Consider the following 27,848-nt stretch of genomic DNA (forward strand, 5'->3'; position numbering starts at 1 on the left):
ATCTATTAGTAGTAGTTGCTATCAATACTATTCGACAGTTGTAATAGTACAAATCCATGTAAATTAGAATCATTATACTATAGGGCAACTTAAATTAATAGTTTCAATTCTAACTAGGATTGGATAAGTGGACATAGTACTGAACTCCTATTCAATGTTGTTCATCGACTACGTTTTACTTAACAAGAATATCAATTACTATTGATATTCTACAGTAATAATGCTTCAAATCCTTGCCAATAAGAATCATCATTGCTTAGTTTAATTAAATTCAGTAGTTTAAATTCGAATTAGGATTGGATAAGTGGCTATAGCTCTCCTATTTTTTATTTATTGATTATTGATTATTTCATTTTCGATCACGTTTGGCTACTATGTCATTTATTAAAGTCTGTAATACTCAAATCAATAATTTTAAAACGTCATTATTATTATATTATTCTAGAGGAGGGATAATTGCGCTATTGTCGGTGGACTTAATTGCAAAGATGATGTTGATTGCCAATTACAATGTGGGTTATCCTTCTGTGACGTTGATCGATGTAGCAATCCACCACTTTAAGGCTGTATACATATCCATGCTGTCGGTTATTCTATGGTCTCTCTCCCGTGCGCAAGTCATCATTAATATTCTACTTTACTAAATTCAAGCTTGTACAGTAAATGCGATTTGACATTGAAAGTTTGGATGGTTATGTAGAGACGATAGAATAATTGTAATGTGTACATGACTAGCGCTGTCTTATTCTTACATAGTTCAATATGATACTGTAGTATCTAACTTTCAATCTTCTCTAGCAGTAAAAGGAAGAAAACACAATGCCATTTGAAAGTAATGATAAATCCAATAATTATGTTACTAAATTTAAACGAATAGCAAAAGTTATTCACCTAGAATAGAAATAGCACAACTTTATTCCGATAGCTCTTGTCACGTACACGTATAATTGATTAAGCAGTCAATTAGAGGCGAAACAACAATAAAATTATGTGAAATATTTTTCACTGTTACATTAATTCTATACGATTCTGGCATAGTCCATATTTTCTCTATTGATATGCGTATCCGTATACAAGTGGAACAAGAAGGAAGCGTTAGCAATGGGTTATTTCCCTATCATTCGCGTTGTGCAAGGCATTTTTACCATGTAGTAGCATCTCAATTATGCATGCAACAATCGCATCGTAAGATGTGATTAGAAGCCTAATCTTTCCGCGTACTATTCAAAATCCGGATCAACATCAATATCCGACTTCCCTACATTACATGTGTGAAATATAGGGGAGTCGCATATTGATGTAGATTTAAAAATCCAATTCAGATTTACAAAAGATTTGTCACTAAAGTTCGGTATCGCGAAATGGATTTAGAAATGCAAATTCTCCAACTTTGATACCAGCAGGCAGTATCGACACTTTGTACTTCCACTTACTGTAATAGAATCAGAGTTATGCACTATGGTGGCTGATCTCAGCCCAACTGTATGATACTGGTGATCAATCTGACAACATATGCTTACCAAAAATAAAAATAAATACAGTAAATTAATTCACACCAGCAGTGAAGATATTACTTGTACTGCAATATAGAAAGAAGAAGATTTGACGAGTATGTGGTATATATTCACTAGATGAACGTCCTGTCTCTTTGCTGACAGAGGTATCCTAGTTCATAGTGGGCTAAATAATGCAAAATTATAGTACCACGCATGTTTTGAATGTCATGATTATAATAATAATAATGGTAAATCCTGGACTACTAATATATAATTAATTCAATAATAAAAGACATTCTGCAAAATTACCAAATTGACTTAGTATCGATCTTGAGTGTCTATTTTTTTTGAATCATTTCTACTCATTCAGAAACATTGATGACGTTCTAGAACTGCTTTTCAAGCAGAACTGAGTATAATTATGGACTTCTAGATAGCTAGAGAATATATTACTGTCACAAACTTATGTTGCGAACTACTACACTAAACTAATAGATTACTTATGCCTTGCTCCACTACACCTGGAGATCTACTGTATGGTAGTTCTTTACTACTTTCGGTCACACAGGGAAAAGACTATTCTAAAAGATTAGTATAGTTTTTATTAGTAGAATAGCCGAGTACCTTCTCGTACACGATCTAATAAGGAACTCTGGAACTGAGCATTCGCTCGTCCTTTTATACCATTCCACTAAATTTATGGTGCACACATAGTAACTTGACAATATAAGATTTACATGATTTGTATACGCTATAATCGCACGATAAATGCGCGATAATCACACGATAAATGCATGATAATCGCGCGTACGTAGCGGGGGCTAAGGTATCGCCATTATTAATATCTACTGTATATAGGCTCTACTAATTAATTGCAAATACAATTATGCATTTTTGTCGTCTAGCAATCTAGACATTAATATTCTTAATTTCAATTACGCTTACCAATATGATCCATTAGCTAAATACTGACAAAATCTATTTAATTAGCAAGTACGGTGCTTTGCTCCGTAGCAATTACATTTAATTTAGCAAAATAAGTGAATAAGAGAACCGGCCATCCGCTTCAAGACCTATTCTGGCGAATAGACGTGTTTGCTGGGGCCGAATTGTCCGGCTTGTCCGAGTCAAGACTGAGTAGGAAGTCCATGATTCCAGCTGTCTGTAGTCATGGACTGCTCGAATAGACATGTTTGCTGGGGCCGAATTGTCCGACCCGTCCGAGTCAAGGCTCAGCTGCAAGTCCATGATTCCAGTTGTCTGTAGTCATGGATCGCTCGAATAGACGTGTTTGCTGGGGCCGAATTGTCCGACCTGTCCGAGTCAAGAGTCAGGAGGAAGTCCATAATCCTGGCTGTCTGTAGTCATGGACCGCTCACAAGAAAACAGTCATTACAGTACTGTACTGTACACTACACTGAACTCATACAGTACAGTACCCATATGCTCAATCAACCACGGCAGTAGAAGAAGACCGGGAACCAAGAGTCCTGGACTGATCCCTCTTGGACGGACAGACACTTTGGTCTCATCTGGTCAAGATATTGTGCCTGGTTATGACGGTACTTTAGTATGGAGATGATCGATTATAAATATATCGATTTTTTCTCAGTTAAGTAATATTAATTGAATCTTATTACCTGCTGCTAATTTCTGTTTGCAAGCCGTTCTACGAGATCGTCGATATCATTGAAATGAGTACCAGTGATTGAGAAAACAGACTGGGAAAGCTCCATACTAAGTGACCCTTTTTGGACGGTGTCATTGGATAAGAAAAGTCCGTCTGTCTGGCAGTATCTATCCTATCAGCCGGCGGCGTCCGGTGGACTACACTGAGTCGTCGTAGTACTGGTGTCAGCTACCGTACCGAACCATACCGTACTGTACTGTACCCACCCCTGGCGTAGACTGCCAGTCAACAATCTGGTCCAGTTGTTGTAGAGCTTTATTTCAACCATCATCAAGATGGCGTCGAGGTTGTTGAGTAGAATATCGCGAAGCAGTCAATCGTTAAGCTTTAGAAGACAAACACCAGTTGTATCTGCTTTTAGGTAAGTTAATAGAGCGTTGAAAACAAGTGACTTAACCGTGTATTAGGTTGTACACGGTAGAATGCAAGTATGAAGCGGCTTGTAGTGCTATACCGTATTGGCAAGTTACAGAAAACGTGAATTAAGCGATCCATGTTTGTCTTGTCAAGGTGTGGACGACTTAGTTCCAATCCATCTTGACTAAATCGCCCTATCATGCTATCTTATACTCATGACGATATCAATTAAACATCAACGATGATCTGATAATGCTACTAGATTGTGTTGATCATGCGATCGAAGCCGTATTATTCATACGAGTAGATCAACTTTTCAACTCTATCCGGTAATATGGACGATGTTTGTTGGCTGGGTGGAGTACAGTCGAGATCGTTTTTGACTAGTCTATCGATCCAACTTTGCTCTTTCACTTCATCAAAGTTCTTTAAACTGATTGATGTACTGTAGTGGTTCAAGCTGCCTTTTACATACAAGTGATGGTCAAAGATAAGCAGTCTTGAGTAACTTGTTGTAATAAGAGTTAGCTTATGATTGTAGTATTTCCAAAGTTTTTCGACTTTTTTTTCTTGCAGTACCATGGGCCTTTCCCATGACATGAACAATGTTGCCTACAGTAGTGTGTTAATCACTTTGTATCAATATTAATCATACTACGTCTATAAATGAATTCCAGATACAATAGCGATTCAATCAAGGAAAGCAAGCAATCACTGAAACCTAAGCCCTGGGAACCTCAGGGTGTTCAGCAACCACTTTCTGACTTACAAATGAGAGTCTTGCCGGGATATCTCAACGATGATGCAGGAAATGTTTTATATCCGAACGAAATAAGCGAAATATGGGATAAGGATGGAGTTTGTACGTCATTTTCCTAGTATCATGAACCAATCTTTGTCATTAATATATATATGGTGTATTAGCAACATCTTTTGGCATGATGTTATTCTAATAACCTTCAATAAACTAAATTTATATTTTAAGAGAAAACATCTCTACGTACACCTTTCGGATGACTAACGCAATGACCGTGTTCTATATGTTGTATCTCATCCAATTATTTCACCTATGTTATAGTGTTTACGCCGGACCAAGACATCGGTAGCTATACGGTCAATTTTGGTCCACAACATCCAGCTGCTCACGGCGTATTACGTCTTGTCATGGAATTAAACGGAGAGGTATGTTTGGAATAGGTTCTCTGATTCATGATTCGGTAACGTTAACAACATAGATTGTATATCTCCTTCTGTAATATTTTTCATCAAAGTTGATTTATATGCGGGTTTAATCAAATGTCTAACTTTCTATATTATCTATCCATATTGATAGACTGTAAAACGTTGCGATCCACATATTGGTTTGTTACATCGTGGAACAGAGAAATTATGCGAATACAAAACATACCTTCAGGTAATGTACAGTAGCTGTAGCATAATATCTACTTGTATATTAGACTATTCCTAGTCCGATATGATAAGAGGCCGCTTTATTGCTAAATACAATCTAGTAATAAAATAACAACATAGTCGGCTACATGTGCAACATAATATTACCAGTCTGTCCTGTATTCATACCTTAATAGAGTATGGTACAGTTTGATAATAACTTGACTGCTGATACAGATTAAAACATTTGACATATTGAAATAATTAACTACAGTTTATTCCGTAGACTTGAAAACAAAGCTAATCTTTCACTGGACTTTTACTAGGCTTTACCTTATTTTGATCGTTTGGACTATGTATCCATGATGTGTAATGAACAATGCTACTCCTTAGCCGTAGAGAAGTTACTAAATATTCAAATTCCAGAAAGAGCAAAGTTTATTAGAGGTACTAGAAATTTGTGAAATAGCGATATCTAAATTTCTCTCAGCCAGCAATAAAATATTAATTAATTCAATTTTTGCAGTCTTATTTGCCGAAATTAGTCGACTATTAAATCACATTATGGCTGTTACCACTCATGCGTTGGATGTTGGTGCTATGACGCCTTTCTTCTGGATGTTTGAAGAGCGTGAAAAGGTAAATTTGAACATAACAACTACTGGCAGATTTATAGCTTAAGGTTAAAGCATGGCTGCACTTGAATAATACCACATGCGTTATAATGTCACTTCAGATGATGGAATTCTATGAGCGCGTCTCTGGAGCTAGATTGCACGCTGCTTATGTAAGACCTGGTGGAGTTGCACAGGTAGTTAAACTAGAACTAGAATTATAGTGTACAGTTGCTAATTCCGTTGAGAAAAACTTAACTTAAGTAACAACGGAATGTACAAACCGTCCTCTTCCATTGTGTCGTTGTTTAGGACTTACCGTTAGGGCTGATGGATGACATTTATAGTTTCTGTAAGAATTTTTCGCAACGAATTGATGAATTGGAAGAGGTAACATACAGTATTTGGAATAATTGATTGAAATCACATCTGCCTTCTCTCAGCTGGAATTATCTTGTATTGCTTTATTTTGGGCATAGATGTTAACAAACAATCGCATCTGGAGGGATAGAACCGTCGATATTGGGATAGTCACAGCTCGAGAGGCTCTTGATAATAGTTTCAGGTGACTGTTTAGTGACTTTTGCACCGATCAATTTTAAAGTTGATAATAGTTCCTTTATACCTGATAGCGAGGGTTTAAGAAATTTAATAAAAATGTTGTTGCGCAAATTTTATATGATATTCCTTCACCAAATTATCAGCGGTGTTATGCTACGAGGTTCTGGAATTAAATGGGATCTTCGAAAGGTGCAGCCATACGATGCTTACGATAAAGTTGAATTCGATATTCCAATCGGTACTAATGGCGATTGCTATGATAGGTAAAACGATTAACTGGAACAGTGTATTAAGAATTGGCCGATTATTTTATCTCGTTCTCCTAATTTGCTTTGCATAAATCTCTACACTTCACAGATACTTATGTAGAGTGGAGGAAATGAGACAGAGCTTACGTATTATTATGCAGGTATATTTTGTTTGTCATGATAACTGCTATGATTGTAGTGGAAGACTATTTTTGTTCGCTTCGATTATTTTACTTACACTATAAATTCGCTATTATTAGTGTTTGAACCAAATGCCTGAAGGAGAAGTTAGAGTAGATGACGCTAAAATATCACCTCCACGACGGGCAGAAATGAAGGTCAGCTATGGATCGATAAATGCTTGTTTTGGTATTCTTGGATATTATGATAGAAACTAAATTTCTTCATATTTTTATCGTATAGGATTCAATGGAATCTCTGATCCATCACTTTAAACTATTTACTGAGGGTTACAATGTTCCACCTGGGGCCACATACACTGCGACAGAATCACCAAAAGGTGAACTTGCCGTGTACGTTGTATCAGATGGAAGTAGTAAACCGTACCGCGTGCGCATCAGAGCCCCTGGATTTGCTCACTTGGTCAGTTTCAAAATCGTTATGTTAATTGTTTTTAATTTAATGTTATTCAGACGACAACTTAAACTAACTCTTAATCGTTAATAGGCTGCAGTTGACAAAGTCGCCAGAAATCATTTCTTAGCCGATGTCGTAGCTATCCTTGGTAATTATTATGTTTATTTCAATATACTTTTCTACTAGATAATTGACATAATATACGCAGAATAACATTACTCATTGATATAGTTAAAAGTGGCTGATAAACCTGCTCATTGGCTTTCACTTTGATTATTATTAAATAGGTACTATGGATGTTGTATTTGGAGAAGTTGATCGCTAACTTTTAAAGCAACAATTCGGTTACATGTCTAGAATAAAACCGCTTAATGTGGCTTTGTTGTCTAAATTTTCGAAGTACTTTAACTGCTTGAATACATTATTATTGTACACGAGTCACCAACTTTGTATAACATTACTCATATTCTGCCAAATTTAAAAAAATACTTTTATTAAGGTATTATTTAGGCAGTTCATAACTAACACAAGTTTGATATGTGTCATGCTCTACTGTATGCGTCTGTAAAACAAATTTTGTAAGTAGCCATATTTGCGATGTATACCAACAAAATCAGCCAATAAAATTGTCTAAAATTGTCTAAACATTCAATCTTCGAGGTATCTTTTACCACGTGATGTTGCTACAAAATCTAGAAATCTCTAGTACCTATTTGTACTGCATTGGGTATCGATCGTTGCGTATTAAAATTAAAAATGTGGGATACGATAGCTGAGCGGGCGGATACCCACAACAAAATACTCCAATAGCAAATTGGCTAGAGGAAACAATAATTTACTACGTGTAGACTTTGCTCATAGCAGCGGGTGATCAAAACAATTTTAAAATATCGATCGGTTAATTTCAAATTTTAGTTACTCTGCTTTGATCGCATAGACAAGACATTACAATATTCCACTTCACACTGATATACTGACGAAAAAGGAAATGGCAGTCTACCGTGAACGAATAATCGATAGGTATTTGATATTTATGACGATCTAAAATCGTGCATGAATATGGAATGAAGACAAATTCAAGTCGTTTGCTATGCGAGTATCTTTCGACTGTAAACTGATTCAATAATGGCTAGGATTAATTCTTATGATTGACATAATTAAGAGCCATCACCGAAAATTTGTTATTCATACTCATTTTGTCCAACTACTATCTATTTGTCGTATATTATCTAATTCAGAATTATGAAGTTACTGCCACTAACGTTTTCTGTTAATAAATCCATAGGCTTTACGATTGTGACGAAGATATGAATTCTATTGATAAAGAATTTAAGAATCACGCGAAAATTATTAGAAATGTCTTTCGAGATCCGAAGTTGCTAAACTTAGATACTGATGACGACGTCGAAGAGCAGGAACTTCCAAATCCTCGTACGTATTTGACGTTCTGGCTGAAATTATAAAGTGTTGCATTTGTTTTACACTTTTCTTTTTCAGCTTACGTACTATCCCGACAAAATCAGCTAATGTAATTCTACTTATGGGATTTTTACAGCTCCGATAGGATTTATTGGCATGGACGATATATTTAAGACGGAAGAAGATAAAAAGAAAGAGTCAAAGAAGAAATCATCTTCAATCAATCGCGTTAAGGTTAAACTAAGTAACATCTACAAAAAGCCTGAGACATCACCTAAGAAAAAAGCTGTTAAGAACAAGGAAGAATCACCGAAGCCGCGTTACTCAGCTTATGTTAGTTGTTCATCTGTCGATAATGGCGATGGTAATTATCATATCGAGCAAAGGAGTGCCGTCCACAATCAGGATGGTGAAGAAGAATACTTAGTCACGAAATATGATAAAGATCGTAGTTATGCTATGCGTAAACACATTTATGCCGATGGCTACGAGGAAATACAACGCGATTACAGGCGAAAATCAGATGATAGAAAGATTCATTTTCGCGATATGTGCGGTATTAAATGGGATGAATAATTAGTAAAGATAAAAATTATCCATCTATATTGGTTTATGAAGTCTATTTTATTTATGATAACCGAATTTCGTTTATCAATAATTTTTCAATAAATGTACGCCAATATTGAATGAATAAATTTATCGAGGTTTTTTATATTCATGCGAAACATGGCGACTAACTCAAAAACAGTATATAAAGATATCCTATCATCACCCTTAGGATCAAATTACAATTGTCAGGATAGATCTTAGTAGATGTAATTCTTATTCTAAGTAATAATTTTTCGTGTTACATAGTTCCTCGACATTTTTGTTAATATTTCACGTTTGCTGATGTATTTTCTTCACATAAGCCTATTAGTTTAGTAGTACTATTACTCATTGAAAACCATTAACATTGTCGTACACTATTCGTGTACTATTTTTAAATTTATTTTAGTTCATAGAAAATCAAGGCTGTTCTTTATTCTTGATATACCACCATCTCTCGTTTGTAATAAAGTTTAACACTACTAAACATTAAAAAGTGTATACTATGATATTCAATGGTTAGAAAACTGATTTTCCGCTGATAACGATTCATTGTCAGAATTTCGTCTATTTTGATCACCTAAAGTAACTCAATAAACATAGTGTTAATCTTTTTAAAATTGTTATTTCGCAATGCAATCATACCTTTCACTGATAAGATTACCATTTTTAATTTTAAAATAATAAATGTAAAATGATTTCTGAATCGAAAATCAATAAAGTAATCCTCAGTTAGTCAGCGAGAGTAAATGAGCAGTTTTTTGACATTTTTAAAGTCCTGGCGATAATACAGTATATTCGCAAGTACTGCATAGTGTGGCAATGTATTGGTCTACGCTTCCCAGAAAACTTTACGAAGTACTAGTTTAATAGGCACACAATCCTTCATAGATATTAAAGATAGCACGATTAGATTACTTGTTCTGCAAATTTATATCACCAAGTTATAGAGAAGCTATATTGTAATTGTGGAATGTAATTAAATCACTTAAATCGTAATAATTATAGATGTATATTAAAAATCCACTCAATCCATCATATGATAAAATTGGTCTCGTAGAATTTAGTCTTTTAACAGAAAGCACGAAAAATATTGATAGTTTCATATAATTATATACGTTTGTGCGTTTGTATACGTATTACTATTAAAATATTCCTTAGCTCCACTTAAATTTAAATTCATATACGGGTCACTAGGTCTTCAGCATCAATTTGGTTTCTAAAATGACAAACTTAGATTCCATCTGCATTTACAATAATTAACGATATGCCAACGTACATGCATTATTGTACTTGAAATAGCTTCTATACTTTTGATTAGTATTTAGAAAAAATTTACAGTTAATGAAAGGCTTCTTTCAGTCTCCTCACACCGCAAGTTACAAAAGCATCACACTTTAATGGATTCCATTTTGGTAACGTAACAGAAGCAATTGAATTACTTCTAAAGATGAATCTTGCTTTAGTACTAGTTTGGATCATTAGTAATAACAATTGGATATTATAAAATTTTTTATTTCGATAAAGGCCAGTAATTTGATAATTTTATACGATATTAGACATAATTTATGTAATACTTTCTGAAAGATTAGGATAACGGTAAGGAAGATACAACGATATATTGGCCATCATTATTCTTTTGCATCTTGCATAATTGAATATTGCTTAAATTAGTAGATCCAAAATTGAAATGATTCATATCCTGAAAATGACGATAAAAATACGATAGCACACACTATTAACTATTCGATATCAAATAGCTAAAATTATCAAAAATCAATACTACTGATAGATACTGATACCCTGTAGTCGACTATAAGATTATGACAGCATATAAAACTAATTACTCGATCTCACTGATACGATCAACACTAATGACAGATGCCGGTATCAAGCAGTCTATAATAACACTTGGATAGTACTATGGTTCGTACCATTACTGTACTTATATACGGCTATCCTACAACCATATTTGTGCGAATGGTCGTGTTTCCTTCACGATATTATCAAGTAAGTATGCCGAACATTAGTTTGCAACCGATATAGCAAGTTAGGTTGCAATTAGTACGTTCATGCAATGATAATTGTTTACTAAGAGCTTAATCATAGCACCAGATAGCAGTTTGTTTTAATTCTCACGTACCTGTAGTATATTTCTAGCATCAAAAGGTTCCGTTCCACCAGGTGTTGATGTTCTATACCTAGAATTCATCAGTGTAGCATGGAGTTTTAGACGTGGACCTTCTTTTCCAGTCAATCCTGATGCAACAAATCGATCAACTATATCTTCACCCAGTTCTTGTAATCTAAAAGGCGTAATGCAATTTATTTTGTTTCAAGGTAATGAACTTTAAACGTACAGTTCATAAATATTTTATACCCTACAGAGATAAAGTATACGAAATTGATCTACTTACATCGTATCATGGATTTCAGCATAGAGCACCTTTGCTGCTGAAGGATCATCACCCATTATTTCCAATCCCTTGATGTCCACCTTTGCTTGTTTAATGGATTTAAGTCGTTTGCTTATATAAGAAAATTTGCTCATATCAGCTCATTCAATCATACAATATACATTCATATAATTTTTTCTTGCTATAAATCTAGAGCTAATGAAAATGTATTTAGCAATATTTACTACCTAACGACATCGGAACAATCGTCGAAAATTCGTTTAGCCTTATCCTAGAAAAACAACGAATGTTGTTCTTTTAACTTATAGATGTAATGCTTAATGTCAATCTTACACAAAACAATTTACCTCTTCTATTTTATCAAACAAGCGCAGAACTACTATCGTAATGTGTAGCCGTTGCGGCTCTTGCATGATTGATTCTTCAATACCTTTGCACTATGGATGACAAGGTGATGAGAGTAAATTAATACATTGAGATCAATTGCAATGATTCAAAATTATCAAGTTTCAGAAATATACCGTATGTGACGTCTCGGTTGAGATGAATATAAAATGGATATTATTTTACATTTTAGTTTGAATGTAACGCAGTAGAGATATACTGTATCGTAACTGATACAATAATAAGTATTGATCTCTCACTCTAACAGTTATGACGATAATTATAAGTGGATTGCATTTTACGCTTGATGAATAATACAACCATTTCTTGTCAACTTGTACTGCAGTTGTTAACATCACCAGTAATCATACCTGACTAAAGTCTTGTAAGACCATATCTTTAAATTGAATGTAGCTACTAATAACTTGTTTCGATAATAGCGGTACCATCACAAAATGTGTTGGTAGTGCTTTACTGCGGCAACTATCCACCAATAGTTCGATTCTAACTTTAGCGGAAATGACACCCTTTTTTGATGATCCGGTAATACATGTCAGATCTAATGGAAAACAAGGTCATAGCCACACTCAAATAACAAGGTGACAATATAGATATTAATAAATCCTTGCATGCTGTATCAATATACAGTACTGTATTTATTGCATCATCATCGATAGTTTTACTGCAGTAGCAAGCAATTAATACAGTTATTTAAAGGTACTAAAAATTGTATCTTCCTGCATGTAGACTGACAGTAGCATGAATACTGCGGCTAGAGTTACTTTTTAAAAGTGATCGTTTTATACGATAGGGTCCGTGATTGAGTTAACCCAAATACTATGGGATAGTGCTGATGTAAAATAACAATTCTATAATTTTAACACAATCTTAGAACCTATCTACCTAATCATGACAGTTTCTATAGTGACCCGCAAATATCGAGACAACACTAGCCTAGATTCAGCGTAATCCAATACTACGAACGATATATGTATTGTATCTTCATTACTATGCTGTAGGTCATCATTCAATCCTAGTGCTACTTATATGAATCTACGTTATCATAAACGGTGTTGCTATTGCAGTACATTGTTCAAATTTATTCTGCAGCCACGAATTAAACATAACCCTATAAAGTAAATTTACCATTCGAAGCATCAGAATTTCTTGAAGAAGGCAGCTTAATTTTCGTCCCAGTATCCTGTTGTAATTGTTTCATATTGCTACCTTTCTTACCAATAATCATACCAAAGCATTTCTCAGGTACTCGTAAGGATAGTTTGTAACCGTTAGGAGTTTCTTCTATGCTTTCGTCCTCGTCTTGGTTATCATCATCGAAAAAGTCAGGTTGAATACCGTCGGCTGTAATAAGAAGATATTAAGATTTTTATAGCTGCTTATCCAATATAGCAGATTATAATAGGGTATAATACTAGTATCTACGACTGTAAACATACAAACTCTGCGTCTATGGCAACTCAAATTGTGTATACGCGTATCTAGATGATATGGTCAAAAATACTATAGTTGAGTCCATGCTAGGATTGACCAAAACATGTACAGAACATAGAGTGTGAGAGGAAATTTCTAAAGGTTTCGGGAACTGATCACTTACTTTACTTACACTTAGAATTTACAATCTTTATTTGTACACGTACGCGTGTATATCTCTTCGGTATTGTACGAGATTATATGATATCTGCTGGACTGTATCCTTCATACGTATATTACTACAGTATTTTAAGTATTATTATTAACACTGCAGGAACTAGATATGAATAGGTCTACACTATTATTTAATACAGTATTATGGCTATACTGTCTTGAGATCGCTGTTAGCAATGTCGACGTTAAATTAATGCCCTTTAGTGGATTAATCAATCTTTCCTTTGAGATTTAGATATTCAATCGTAATTATTCAATAACCTTTTACTAATTCACCGTCAAATTTGAAATTTTCTTCTAGCACACGATAGCATCGACCATTAATGTTGACAATCTCCGGCATCATGATATCATTAGCGTTAGCCATGATGGGTTCTTGTGACACTACAGTACGTTCGTTGATCAATGTTAGTCCAATCCAGCAATACAACTTTATAAGCTAGGCAGGCTGTTCATCCTGACCTGAAAAGATGCACATGACAAAAAGGGTCATCACTTTCAAATTGCTAGCATACCAGAAACAGCCACAAGTTCAGGTCCTACTTACGTTATCTACCTAATACCCTGCCTAGATTAATTATTACTCTATCTGATGTTGATTGTAGTATCCAAGTAATACAGTACGAAGAGCAGAGTGACTGTCGATTGGCTTTTCTTGATCAGCGAGCAAATCAGCATGTACTGACCTATTAATGGAGAGATATTTTCAACGCATTGATAGGCTGTCGTCATGCTTATATCGTATTATAATACTGTATTATCATGACTGTTTCCTCTACACTACCGTGGGTTAGTCTACCGTGAGCTAAATGATTTCATTGATTTAGGCCGCTGCTCAATTTTACCTATTACACCCAGCAAATGATCGCAACAAACAAGGCGCTGAGTCTTGTACTTGGATCTTGCTTCTAGATGACCTGGTTTATGTATCAATGGAGAATGCAAGCTATTGATTATCGACCGAAAATAAGAAATGGTTTCTTACACAGAAACGATGCAATCTTGGTGATTACCTTGACGATTGTGTACAAACAGCTACAATTGCTTCAAGAATGAATTAATTATAAAATGATTGGTATCTTGGACGCCTAAACCTTAGCAAGAGTTGGAATGTTTTGGATGATTGTAGTAGCCAGCAAAGCTGCAAGTGTACAATTGAGACGATCCAGTCTACAGTCTACCGTGAGCTAAATGATTTCATTGATTTAGGCTACTGCTCAATTTTACCTATTACACCCAGCAAATGATCGCAATAAAAAAGGTGCTGATTCTTGTACTTGGATCTTGCTTCTAGTCGACCTGGTTTGTCTATCAATGAAGAATGCAAGCCATTGATTATCGACCGAAAATAAGAAATGGTTTCTTACACAGAAACGATGCAATCTTGGTGATTACCTTGACGATTGTGCACAAACAGCTACAATTGCTTCAAGAATGAATTAATTATAAAATGATTGGTATCTTGGACGCCTAAACCTTAGCAAGATTTCGAATGTTTTGGATGATTGTAGCAGCCAGCAAAGCTGCAAAAGTGTACGATTGAGACTGTCGAGTCTACAGTGTACAGTGTACAGTATGAACGTTGTATTGTGTACTGTACACTCTTGCTTAGGACGGTCAAGAATTTACCCTACTGGACGCTGTTGAGCGACTTAGCTGCTCCTGTCGAGGTAAGAAAAAAGCCTGTTTTTGGACCTCGATGGCTGCTCATAAGGAGAGCTATCTTCAACAGTGGTCGGTGCACTAGTGTAAACTATCGTATCCACTGGCATACACTGTTTGATGGGGATCCAAGAAAGAGAGACCATCAAACTACCGCACCAAACCATGGGCAGAACTTGGACTGTCTTTGCCTGGTCAGTTTTACTTGACGGGTCGGCAAGGACAGACAGCCAACAGTGTAGTGGTCGGTTATAGAGGTAGAATACAGTTAAAATGCCTAGCAATCTGTCGGCCTTCCTGGTTCCACTACCATCATCCACCCTTCAGCGACTTGGATGACGGTGCAGTACCGTACCAGGGTCTTCTGAGCAGGCCCAACGTGCACGTGACCCACTCCAAGCCTTACCGTCGACATCAAGAGCAGTCAGGGTATTGTATCATACCATCGGTCAAAAGCCCTATCACTCGTATTCACTTTCTTCTGACAGCGGTGCTAGTAGAGTCAGGGGCGGTGGTCAAGGTCCAGTGGACCAGGGTAATCCATTTTTAACCCGTACGCACACTTTTTACTGACTACAGTATAAAATCGCTTTTAACCCCTGGGCTGATTAACTTGACCGTTGCTGTGGAAGGGTCGGAAAACCAGGTAGGTAAAAGTTATTTATGCCTTTCTCCTTTTTTTAATCTTCTTCATGTCCAATCTTGTAGTTCTTCATTTCCAATGGACCATGATGCAGTTTTCATCATGATCCATGATTAGATGTTGCACCTTTTTTTGGGGGGGGGGGGGGGGGAATTGAAATACGGTATTCGTCATTTATTTTCGTCGCCATCTTGGTTATGTTTACAAATGAACAATAGCTTGGCCATCGCCTGTTCATCAACACTTTTTCTACACTATTTCTACTTGATTTTGATCGCTTGACCCATGCAATGCCTTGATCATCATGATATGAAATGGAATCGATCGTATAGACTTCTTTTTTTCCTTGAATACTTTCTTCCAGTATCGAAAACCCTATCAACCATGTTTTGTTGTCCTCTATTGGATGATTAGACTCAGCGGGCCAACAAATGACGTTGAAACCACTGCCTTGTAAAATAGTTTTACCTTAGTCATAATAGTAATGGACTGATCAGGATATGGATTACCTTCGTTTAAACAGTACGACTACAGTACTTGTATCTTTTTCTTCTAGTGACAGTAGAGAGTAGAAAAGAAAAAAGAACGCTCTGAAATGCAAACTAAAACTTGTCTAAAATTGCCCGTCCTCGTATATTATTTTATTTACAGTTGCTTACGGTAGTATTGCACCTGTGTTGATTGCCTTGACTTATTGCTCTTAAAAGAGAATTGGCGTTGCAGTCATTATTTAACGACGTTTAACAATGATGTACTTGGCACATAGACGGCGCTGATTTCTGAGAATTCTCCAGTCAATAATTCTCATTGAAAGTATTGACTTCAAAATCGACATTGCGTCAATATCAAGTAGAATATGAAAACATTCCTATCAATGTTCAAAATTTCCCCATCATGACGACATGATTGTAGCATACATACTGGAATAGAACCGATGATGAGTTCATTTTCAATTCGTTCACAAATAGAAAGAATGCGCTACAGACTTTCACATTGACTCTTAGGTGAAAAAAACAAACTGAGAAAACCATATTAAACTTGCGTTGAAAATGGGTTTAGAACAAATGAAGTGAATAGGCATGATAAGCGCTGGCTTCTGTAGAATTTTATTCCATGATGATAAATCCGTTAACAATTTATATGTATATCATCATGTCTTCAGTACTGTATAACGGCGAATCGAGTAATGATATGTTTAAGACAAGGAAAACATTCAGTTTTACTTCTAGCTAGCAATGATTTTGCCCTTCGCCAAGGTTGGAAAAAAATCGCCTTATTATTATTATTTTTTAATCTCTAATTGGATGCCTGGCCCAGAAAAAAGAAAGAATGAAATAATTATTTATATGTTTGTCTTCGCCTTTTGTCTTTTACATAGAGAAGCCTCGACGGTAAATGATAACTTAATTCAACAATACTCTTGTAGACCACCATATTCACCTTCATCAACCGCTCTCAGTTGATCTTCGATTATAGATTACTATAGTTATCAATCTTTGAGAAAACCTATCCTCGTAATGATATGGCTTTATCTATTCAGTTAGAAGTAGAAATGGGGGGGGGGCCGGTTGTTTCATATTTGTAAATTAATTTAACCTTATACGAGTAGGAATGACGTATGGTTGACCCATTTCCACTGGCTACCTTCAGTACTGTGCTCTGTATTAACAAGTAAAAGGATAACAAATATCGACATACGAGTTTGTAACTAGTACAGTCTTTACATGCTCTGTTTGCGATTCCAATATCATTGAACAGACGCATGAATTGATTGAGAATCGATTATAGTAACTCTTGCATTTATGGTAGAATAGGGATTGAACGCTAGAATATAGCAGAAGTAAAGATGATGTAACAAAGTTATTGTAGTCCACTTTGATGTAACATTTCTAGTCTAGCCTATAATTAATTAGAAACCGTGATTACATCGGCAAACGTTATCTTGTCAAAGTAATACTGGAAGGATAACTAACAAGATAAAATAATCACTAATTTGTACAAGATGGCTTTGATAAATACGTACTGGTAACATTGTACGCGTACTACTGGATAGCAGATCCTTCTAGCAATACCTTTTAATTTCTATAATTTGACTACAATCTTATCTTCTCTACACGTATAGTGGATAGTATTTTATTGACGTTATGATGACGACAAAGAATTGCTATGCAAATCATTCCAAGATCAAACATTAGAAAATAGATGCTTCAGTTTTGAGCAATCAAGCATTACTCACATAGCGTTCTATCTACGATAAAATGGCTGCCATTTATTTCATTTTATTTTCAATATCAATCACATAGAATCATAATTGCATATTTCATTGACAATGAATGTAAGCAATTGCAAGGTTTTACATGCACACAGGATTGATTAACATGAAGATTTCTAAATTTATTCCATGTGTGGTACAACTTGTCATCAGACAACATGATGATTTGATACGTATTTGCTTGCTTTAATTCTATCTCAGCTCAGCAAGATAATAACCGATGCGCATATGCTTATATTGCTTCATTCTAGGTTGTTTACGATTGCCGGATTGTAATTTTAAGCGAAGATTAACACTTCTTTCTCGGTGGTGAAAGCGTTGCAAATTTTGCAAAATGGCTTTCTCTCGTCCTTTATGGATGTTTTGTAATTGTATAATTCTTGCCACCTTAGCAGCAGCTGATGTCTCAGTGGTATGTACGCGTATACTGTTATATTCATGATAGCAATTTGATCATTCAAGGCCTTCGGAGTGATTGACATTTCTACTGATCGACCCGCCATATAGGTATCTGGAAATTTTTCGCAATCGTTTAATGATATCAGAGCTGACTTTGGACCAAGTGTTTCGGAAGCTGGATTATCAGTAAGTTTTTAACCTAACCTATTTGTATCGCTTGCATGCAGTTATGCGTATGCAAGAATCTATCAATACCGATCGAAAATCGTATTTACAGTAAGAAAGTTACATTTCCATTATTGCCATTCAAACAATTTATGTAGCAAATGAGTCTTAATATACTGTATATCAATAAGAGTACGATATTATGATTCAAATGCCTGCTAGGTAAAAAGAAGAGTCTATTTTACTCTGCTTTGTTCTACTTTGCTATACTTTAAAAAGCTCATTTATGCCAGTAAAGCCAAGTAACCCATTCAAATTGAGTCGCTGATCTTGATTTTATAAACTAAGTACAGTAGTTGATATTGATATATGCACTTTCATTGTCATTCGTGTAGTATCTCGGCAAGTTACCATACAGTAGCATCACATTTTTCTCGCTATTCCGTCGTACTTTCAATACATATTGCCCTGTGCGTAATAAAAAGAGACTGCATTTAATTTTGGTCACAAATCTATTTTAGGGTCGCGGCGTAATTGCACATCCATTAGATGGATGCTCGCCAATTCGAAGACCTCCGAATGATCTTACATTCTATTTTGCGATCATAAAGCGTGGTTCATGTCATTTCGACTTGAAGGTATGTTAGAATGGCTTGATCGTAATTGCTGTATCGAATGGGATTAAATGTTACACATCCACCTCTAGGTTTATCATGCTCAAAACGCAAATTATAAGGCTGTAATAGTGTACAATGATTTATCGGACCGCCTCGAGAAGATGGACGGAAAAAACTGTAAGACAGTCCTAAAATGCCACATTGTAATTTGTGTCAAGGATTAGAAAGCTTGGCATCAGTTTATGCCTTATCTTGAACTCATAATAACTGGATTAAGTGTCCGTTTACCTAATTTTTTTGCAGATACAAATCGAATTAATATTCCTTCGGTATTTATTGGAAATGTAAGAATTTGGATCTCATTTCTAAATTTTCTATACTGTATAATTACACTTTCACTCTGTCCAATAAAATACTGAAATAACTTGCTAAGCCTTATTGACGCTATGTTATTACTATTTTCTGCAACAGGCATCTGGAGTTCAATTACTCAAGACTATTAAGCGTGATAGTGGGTAAGTTCTACAGACACGGCTTGTGGTATTAGTATTTTTTTCCAATCCATTATAAAGCTATCCTCTCATTTTGTATACCATGAGTGCAGTGTAGGGTTCAATATCCAGCCAAACTTCTTCTGTTATCTTGATCTGAGTAATTTTTGTGCTGTATTGACGTTATATCTAGTGCGTTAATCAACATTTACCCTGAATACAATTTCCCGTGGGACTTTTATTTCATACCCTTTGCTATCGTGATTTGCATTAGTTTCCTGATTATGTCATTGATATTGGTAAGATGGTTTATTTATTTTATTTTCGCCTATCAATCAACAATCTCTTGTATAGTAATAGTCCTATGTCATCCCGATTACTATATTATAGGTTTGCAAATGCCGTGAAATGTGTATAGCTCGTCGTGAGACTCGATTAGCTAGAGCTAACCTGAATCGCCTAAAAGTAGTAAAATTCAAGAAAGGTTTGTATACAATTGCCTTCGTTCTTGCTTAATATGATATACTGTATATTTTCAATACCCTGATCAATGTTACTCTATACGCGTGCTACAGGCGATGAATATGATGTTTGTGCAATTTGTTTGGATGAGTATAACGAAGGTGAAAAGTTGCGAATCTTGCCTTGCAAGCATGGTAATTCACCTTGTAGATCAGAAATTTCTTGTAGAGTATTATTGCATTATCTTACTTTTCCAAAGCTATCAGCCAATATGATTGACCTATAATCATTTAACCTTTGTATATTTGATAGCTTATCATTGCAAGTGTATAGATCCTTGGTTAACAGACAATAAGCGAGAATGCCCTGTGTGTAAGCGTAGAGTCAACTTGTCTGCCCGAGATGACTGTGAAAATCCATCAGAAAACACACCGCTATTAGCAAATGCTTAATACCGCGACAGCACATCATTCTTATAGTGATCATGATTAATCTCAAAAATTTAGGGCTATTACTTATTGTGCACAACTAGAGGATGAATTTGTTAGCTGTAAATGTTTCTTCCATTAGAAAAATATTGGAGAGAGAATCATCAAAAAGAAACTTTAACTTTGTAAATGTAATAGTATAAAAAAAGATTTTGTATCTCTTATTCTTTAATATACTGTAATCTAGAATTACTTCTATGCTTAATTTAGCCCTTTGCGAGAGCTCAATAATTTTACATTATCGATGGAAACGGAGATTTTGATTGCAACTTTACCAGTTAGTAGTTAATCTTATCTTACGAGCTCAGCATATCAGCCTACTTTGACTTTTCTAACACGATCAACTTTCCTCTCTACTCATGTATATTATGCATAGTGTAATCAACTAGGGGATAGGCTCCAAAATGACAATATCGAATGTAATATCGGATACATTAGAATAGCGCTAGATGCATTGATATTATTAGCTAATTTCATAATGTACGTACTCGTATGCTGTAATATATGGTAGAGCATAATATCTGTAATTGATAAAATGATTTTTAAGCAATTATAAGGAGTACATGTATGAATCTGATTATATTCTTAAGAATATATCGACCAAAAGTTAACATTGTCCTATTCTAATACTGTATGTCACCCAACGTTATACTGTACTGTAGTTGAAAACGACGTAACATAATATATGATATGTAGAAAAATATTCTCTGTAAACCTGATCAAATTAAAGTCGTAAAATAGATGTTTGTAATTTTAATAATAAAAGTCAAAGATTTATCATAACGTAGTTCATTATACTGTTTTTCTCATTTAGCACTTGAAAATCATATCGTTCTGTGATAGAGTTACTTGACTGTTGCCAATTGAATCTTTGCTTGTGTTTAAAATTTCTTCCTTGCTCCTATAGACTGCGGACTCTTTAGTCTAAAGTTGCTACCAGTGTCTTATGACGCAACGATAAGTTTATAGACGAAAGAAATTTCAAATTACTCTTAAAGTGCTTGAATATACCTATACCTATGCATAAGGAATAGCCAATATGATTGATTTCTCCTCCACACACCACCATTGAATGAATCAATACCTGTCAGCTACATTATCATAACCTCATCCTAGAGTAGCAGAACCCTTCTGTATTTCATAATTACTAATTCTTACATTTGGTATGGATTACATGTGATTTTTTGCCAAGTCAATGATAATAGGAAACTATTCAGCTTGAAGGAAATTCTTCCTAGATAACTAATCTATGCTGATGATTGAAAAAGCAAGTAGGAAACGAAACTCTTGTCCTATCACCCATATCTGAGTATGTTAACAGTCCAAGATTAGACGCTATGATCATACGTGCAATGTCGTGCATTACCACATCACAGAATGCATGTTACTAAATCTCTTGTAAGCGGATAATGGTTCCTTTTCAGTATTGATTCCATCTAATGATGATCAATTCCTTATTGGGAATGATACAAGCATTCAAGCAGTAATTCACAGAACTAAGAACAGTCAGTAGTTTGTTGCGAATTATAAACTGCAAGCTATCCACTAAGAATTGGAATTACTTTTTCTTCTGTCGGTGTATCCAAATTGTTCTTCATATTCTGTAAAATAAGATTGTGGAACCGTTGCCGTTCCCATCTTATGGTTGCTTTTGGATTAAACCTTTGTTAAATCTGATCAAATTCAATTATTCCTAGAACAAAGTGTCTGCATATACAAGAATAATGCTTCTTCATTTCAATCACTATCCCAATACGTCAAGTTGTTTTACAATCTTGGATAGAGACTAGGGAGTCGTAGTCGTCAGTCCTATCAACACCGATGGTGTATTCTGTATATCGACCTATCCCATCGTGATTGAATCCATATTTATTCTTATTGTTAATTAGCATGGACTTCTCGATAGTAAATAGAATTTTGGACCAGACACTGATTGATTTCGATGGAGAAAAATCGGTGCATAATTTAGTACAACAAAATGCATCCAATTTTCTATGAGTGGATAGAGGGAGATGTAATGAACATATCGATTTATATCTATATTACATCCAATTGATTCCTATTGAAGCCTTCCTTTCATATTTTATAATGGACTGTAGCACGAGAATAATCCCATGGTAGAGTCCAGCATAGGGAACGTATAACGTTGGATTTTGAAACATTACTTGACGTAAAGTACTCGATTGTGCACTGTATTAGGCAGCCTCATAGAATACAGTATGGTACAGGAAATCTTTTTCTGTTTTGTTAATCTCAAGGCAATTCTTACAGTATTTTGCCCACTTCTGTATTAGAATGGCGTTTTCTTTACCTCTACTGTCTAATCTCACTCTATTTTGGATTACCAAGTTTTAGCTCCGTCATTGCATATTACGAGGGACTATTACTATACAGTGTACAATGTACGTGAGTAAAAATGAGAGAAAAGCGGGACTGATTGGAAGTGTCTGTTGACTCTCTTCAGAGCAACAAATGACTGAATTGCGTCCATCTTACCGTATGTAGCCCACTTGTCTATTAGAATGACGTTTCCTTTACCTCTTCTGCCTAATCTCCCTCCATTTTTGTTGACCGAGTTTTAGCTCATCATTGAATATTATTCTTGAATATTATTATGAGGGAACTCTGCGAGTAATACTGTAGTGTAGTGTAGAATCTACATGAGTAAAACAGAAAGAGAATAGTGCGACTGATTGGAAGTGTTTCTTGACTCTCTTCAGTACATCAATTGGCTGTACTGCGTCCATCTTACAGTATATTGCCCACTTGTCTATTAAACTGACGTTTCCTTTACCTCTTCTGCCTAATCTCCCTCCATTTTTGTTGACCGAGTTTTAGCTCATCATTGAATATTATTCTTGAATATTATTATGAGGGAACTCTGCGAGTAATACTGTAGTGTAGTGTAGAATCTACATGAGTAAAACAGAAAGAGAATAGTACGACTGATTGGAAGTGTTTCTTGACTCTCTTCAGTACATCAATTGGCTGTACTGAGTCCATCTTACAGTATATTGCCCACTTGTCTATTAAATTGACGTTTCCTTTACCTCTTCTGCCTAATCTCCCTCCATTTTTGTTGACCAAGTTTTAGCTCGGTCATTGAATGTTATGATGAGGGAGTGGTCAGAGTAGTAGTGTCCAATCAACAGTACAGTGGTAGGGCATCAGACAGAGAAACGCGAGACCGATTGCAAGTGATTGCAAGTGTCTCCTCTCAGTGTCAACAAATGACCGTCGGCCAGAGTGTACAGTGTACAGTACCAAATACCCAAGACTACAGTACTTTTTCCTCCTTCGACTGGAAACGGCACTCTGCCAATGGATGCTGTGAATCGCTGATGCGTCAACTACTGACGTCATTGCTTCTCCTCCCCCCTCCATCGCAAACATGCCTTGGTAGTTGGTACTATACAGTGTAGACGCATGCCGTCCAACTCAGCGAAGCATCGTCAGGCAGTCACGTCCCGGGTAGACAGTGCGCACTGGAGTGAAAAAGAAAAGCTGCAGAAATGGCTGTCTTGACGTAAAACTATACTGTACTGTATTGATGGACTACTCCATCCAATCTTCGACTCTCTCTCTTCATAGCCATGTACATTGTGCGATGACCGTGAATGCAGAGGTTGGAACGGCCGCTGGATACAACTTGAGCGGTAGTATTCTACAGTACTGTGGAAAACCAACTGCACATGCGCACGCCTTACTCCAGGACTGGACTGGCCAGTCTACAGTACCTCTCAAGATGGCTTGGTACTGTAGGGCGGACATGGACTGTAGGCATGGGACAAAAGCCGACCTGCGCCCTTTAGCATTTGCAAGTTTTTCGCTCGTGCCGTAGTACTGACTGGATTGGCTCGCCATCATCGTTCTTTCGCCATTTTTTCCACCTCAATTATTTTCCTTCATCATGAGTTGGCAAACTTATATTGACTCTAACTTGCTGGGTACCGGTAAAGTGACAGAAGCTGCTATTTGTGGCTTAGATGGAAACTTATGGGCATACAGCAAAGGCTTTCAGGTAATGTTCAGTGAACTCATCCTCATGTACCCCTAAAAAAGAACTTTCCATGTGGCCTTGATCAAGAGGCCTTCAAAAAAATCTCACTACAGCCTAATTTCCTCACCAGTCATGTTGCTTTCATTCTTGACCAATGTTAAAAATGCTTGCAATAGGCCAAAAAAAGAATTTTATCCATACAGTCATGGTACACCTCTTGCGATACGAACTGGATGACGGAGGAAGAAACCTGTTTTCGATCATTCTCCTCTGGCGCTTTTTTCCAATCCTGGACTTGCTTTGCAGTCCAACATTTTCACATATCTCGTCCGTCATCCAATGCGTTAAGCTTCTTCAAAATCATTCAAATAGACAGGCTACTGTAGTGGCTCAATCTTGCTTTAAATAATCATGGGCAATATGGATCGATCGTTAGTATGGAATCATGACAACTCAGCTATCCAATAGATACACGTTTTCTTCTTTTCAACTTTTAATTTCTTCCTAAGAATCAGTTTTGAAATACTCTATACTGTACTGTACTAGACGAAGACACGGTTGAACAGGGCCCAACCCTGTTCAACCTTCAAACTCTCTCATGCCTGTCATGTCTTTCTCTTGCTTGAAATAGCTCAAATCCAACCGATGACAGTCTACAAGTACAATTGTACCCATCCATCATGGTTATCGTTGATTTCAACAATCAACGACAGTTTTTCTCCTTGACTAGAAAATACAAATCAGGTATGATTCAAATAGGCAATCTTAGTTGTCGTCGCTGCAAGGATTACTTCACGTGATGCCACGCTAGTAGTAGTACTATAAATGGCCACTTGAAATGGGCTAGGGCTACAGACGAATTGGATTGAAAGCTAATTTCCTTCGCTCCATCCAATTTTCAATAGACTTCGCACAGAATGGACAATATTGCTCAAGCAAGATAAAAAATCTCCATGGAATGTCGTAGTTACCTTGAAATAGAGTTAATGACCATACTGACAAACAATTCAAAACTCGGATCGTCGTCATTGACTGATGAAGAAAGCTCGAGATAGAGATCGAAGAAGAGTAAAAGTAAAAACGTCCACAATGTGCATTCATTCTTATGAAATCCACGATCGATAATCCTTTATGACCACTAATGCATATTGATCGCCATGAGAATAGAATGACTACAATCTATTTTCTTACAGAAATTGTGATAAAATAATGATAACATCAACTACGGTCATGGCACGGAATGGGGTACGCTGATTGATCGTAGCAAAGTACGCTCTTGACGATCGAAAACAACCCCTTGCAAGGATCTTAGAGAATCATACTTTATTGTTCATTTCTCGCTTAATCTCATCAACAGAACGCTTTTTTAGCCCCTTACAAACGGTATGCAATCTTGTAGAATTCGATTGCAATGGACGTGCGGACAAATAGCATCGTGTCTAGAGATGACATTTTCTTACATGATTCGTTCGCATCGATCGTATATTTGAATTTCTGCCCTACAAGACTTGGCTTTCATGAGTGCCTACCGCATTGATGCCTGAAATTAATTCACTTTAGTCAAACTGGGATTGATCTATTAACAACTTAAACATACTACGGTGGAGAAGTGCAAGCGAAGAATTGATATTGTACCGTATTGTTGTATTCAGACAGAAACCTTTTAGCCTAACGTTTTAATCGATCGTATGTATTCATTTACCAAGGTGGAAATCGAATGCAGGATAAAGTACAGAGAAAAATCCCTTTCTTTCTGAGTCAATATATACGATACTGCAGTTTCCATGCCCTATGCGCATGGTTTGCTATCCATTTCCTCTTTTATCGAGAAGCAAAACTATTAACAAATGATGGCACGCCATACTCTTCAAATGTTTTTGTTATGGAAACGTGTTAAAAAAATTGAAAGTAGAGTCAATTTAGTGGATTTTAATTGCATTAATAATTCGTCATTCTTTGTTTTATTCTTGCAGTCGTACATTAAATTCATTCGTTGTAATGATAGTCATTGTCAAGGAAGCTGCTCCAAAGTTGCGTAATTGCTCAATGTGAAATAAAAAGGGACTGCAAGTTAACTACGTAATACTGCATTGGATTCATGATTATCGATGAATTGAATGTAGCTACTACAATATACTCACTGTTGATCCGTGATTGCAAAAGGTTGCCTACAGTCCTACTTGGGTAGAACTTTATCTATACCATTCAAATCACTAATTACAGTATAAAAAGAGGAAATAACGACTATACTAAAAAATGGGATTACAATAATTGTACTTGATCCAACTCTTGAATTTCTTGTTCATGATTATACAATCGTCAAAAATCGATATTCTAATGAAATGATATTATGCTATTATTATATCTTTAGCCTACTCCAGCAGAAGCAACAGCCATCATTAAGGGCATCCAAAGTGATAGCTCGGTATTAGCCGCAAGTGGAATTAAAGTTAATGGTACCAAGTACATGTTTCTACAAGCAATAAAAGATGAATTCGCTTACGGCAAAAAAGGCAATGACGGAGTTTGTTGCATCAAGACAGGCCAATGTTTGATTATTGGCACCTATGAAAATGGTATTCAACCTGGAGAGTGTTCTGTAGCTGTTGGAAAAGTGGCCGATTACTTGAGGAATAGTGGTTATTAATAAGTTGAACGATTAGGATATCTTGAGAACAGTTTGTGTTAACTACAGTATTAATTACTTTGATAATTATCGTACCGTAATGTACTACCGTCATGCTGCTATTTACGTAAAATGCCGAGTTAACGTAGTGCTGTACTTTCGATTGTAACCTTATTAGGCATAAATAACCTAAATTAATAATTTTTACAGCAACCCAATTTTGGTATCTTGTCCGATGGACTTCATGATTTAGTGCAGGATAGTGTGTGTAATGGGCAGGCCTACGTTCAAAATAGAGATTTAGCAAAAATAATCATTTAGGCGGAATAAATATTTCAAATGGTTTTGTTTTGTCGTATAGATTTGATTCAGCTTAATTGGTCATATTTTGCTGTTATGTGTTCTTTCTTCCTACTCTTTACGATAGCAATCATAATTCTTTCCTTTGATAAAATCAGTTATTTGGATCAATGGGTTTTATATCATAACTAAAGCTAGATAAGTTGATGCCTACTTTCATAAATCCTTGCTAAACCTACTTCAAACTTGACGTGGTTAGTTGTTTGTTGGTGTAATGATGAATAAATCTTGTGGATTA

At 35.8% G+C, this 27,848-nt stretch overlaps 6 protein-coding genes across 6 annotated transcripts; 5 read left to right on the plus strand and 1 right to left on the minus strand.

Moving 5' to 3' along the window:
• Nucleotides 1-4,314: 4,314 nt before the first annotated feature.
• TRIADDRAFT_49563 (uncharacterized protein) lies at nt 4,315-7,277 on the plus strand (the record flags this gene model as incomplete). Its single annotated transcript, XM_002107627.1, has 14 exons — nt 4,315-4,405; nt 4,640-4,725; nt 4,877-4,957; nt 5,259-5,379; nt 5,459-5,571; nt 5,669-5,743; nt 5,859-5,936; nt 6,026-6,111; nt 6,251-6,370; nt 6,465-6,516; nt 6,616-6,693; nt 6,779-6,958; nt 7,043-7,100; nt 7,240-7,277. The coding sequence occupies 14 exons, from the start codon at nt 4,315-4,317 to the stop codon at nt 7,275-7,277; spliced, it is 1,257 nt and encodes a 418-aa protein (XP_002107663.1).
• Nucleotides 7,278-7,940: 663 nt separating this feature from the next.
• On the plus strand, nt 7,941-8,947 carry TRIADDRAFT_51396 (uncharacterized protein; the record flags this gene model as incomplete). Its single annotated transcript, XM_002107628.1, has 3 exons — nt 7,941-7,972; nt 8,238-8,383; nt 8,508-8,947. The coding sequence occupies 3 exons, from the start codon at nt 7,941-7,943 to the stop codon at nt 8,945-8,947; spliced, it is 618 nt and encodes a 205-aa protein (XP_002107664.1).
• Nucleotides 8,948-11,087: 2,140 nt separating this feature from the next.
• On the minus strand, nt 11,088-13,066 carry TRIADDRAFT_19563 (uncharacterized protein; the record flags this gene model as incomplete). Its single annotated transcript, XM_002108429.1, has 5 exons — nt 11,088-11,265; nt 11,377-11,487; nt 11,710-11,813; nt 12,132-12,319; nt 12,907-13,066. Coding segments are annotated over 5 exons (741 nt in total), but the record flags the coding sequence as incomplete, so codon positions are not given.
• Nucleotides 13,067-14,187: 1,121 nt separating this feature from the next.
• On the plus strand, nt 14,188-16,187 carry TRIADDRAFT_51399 (uncharacterized protein; the record flags this gene model as incomplete). Its single annotated transcript, XM_002107629.1, has 7 exons — nt 14,188-14,214; nt 14,253-14,345; nt 14,635-14,727; nt 15,038-15,095; nt 15,261-15,516; nt 15,667-15,733; nt 16,095-16,187. 7 exons carry the CDS (start codon nt 14,188-14,190, stop codon nt 16,185-16,187), a joined length of 687 nt encoding a protein of 228 aa, XP_002107665.1.
• Nucleotides 16,188-18,336: 2,149 nt separating this feature from the next.
• TRIADDRAFT_63462 (uncharacterized protein) lies at nt 18,337-20,697 on the plus strand (the record flags this gene model as incomplete). Its single annotated transcript, XM_002107630.1, has 10 exons — nt 18,337-18,414; nt 18,510-18,587; nt 19,088-19,204; nt 19,273-19,360; nt 19,487-19,527; nt 19,655-19,698; nt 19,868-19,973; nt 20,065-20,158; nt 20,250-20,330; nt 20,449-20,697. The coding sequence occupies 10 exons, from the start codon at nt 18,337-18,339 to the stop codon at nt 20,586-20,588; spliced, it is 867 nt and encodes a 288-aa protein (XP_002107666.1). The 3' UTR covers nt 20,589-20,697.
• Nucleotides 20,698-24,534: 3,837 nt separating this feature from the next.
• On the plus strand, nt 24,535-27,848 carry TRIADDRAFT_35180 (expressed hypothetical protein; the record flags this gene model as incomplete). The annotated part of the gene is made up of 2 exons (XM_002107631.1): nt 24,535-24,655; nt 27,006-27,848. 2 exons carry the CDS (start codon nt 24,535-24,537, stop codon nt 27,269-27,271), a joined length of 387 nt encoding a protein of 128 aa, XP_002107667.1. The 3' UTR covers nt 27,272-27,848.

The sequence above is a fragment of the Trichoplax adhaerens genome, genomic scaffold (assembly GCF_000150275.1).
Source record: "Trichoplax adhaerens TRIADscaffold_1 genomic scaffold, whole genome shotgun sequence".
Taxonomy (NCBI): Eukaryota; Metazoa; Placozoa; class Uniplacotomia; order Trichoplacea; family Trichoplacidae; genus Trichoplax; species Trichoplax adhaerens.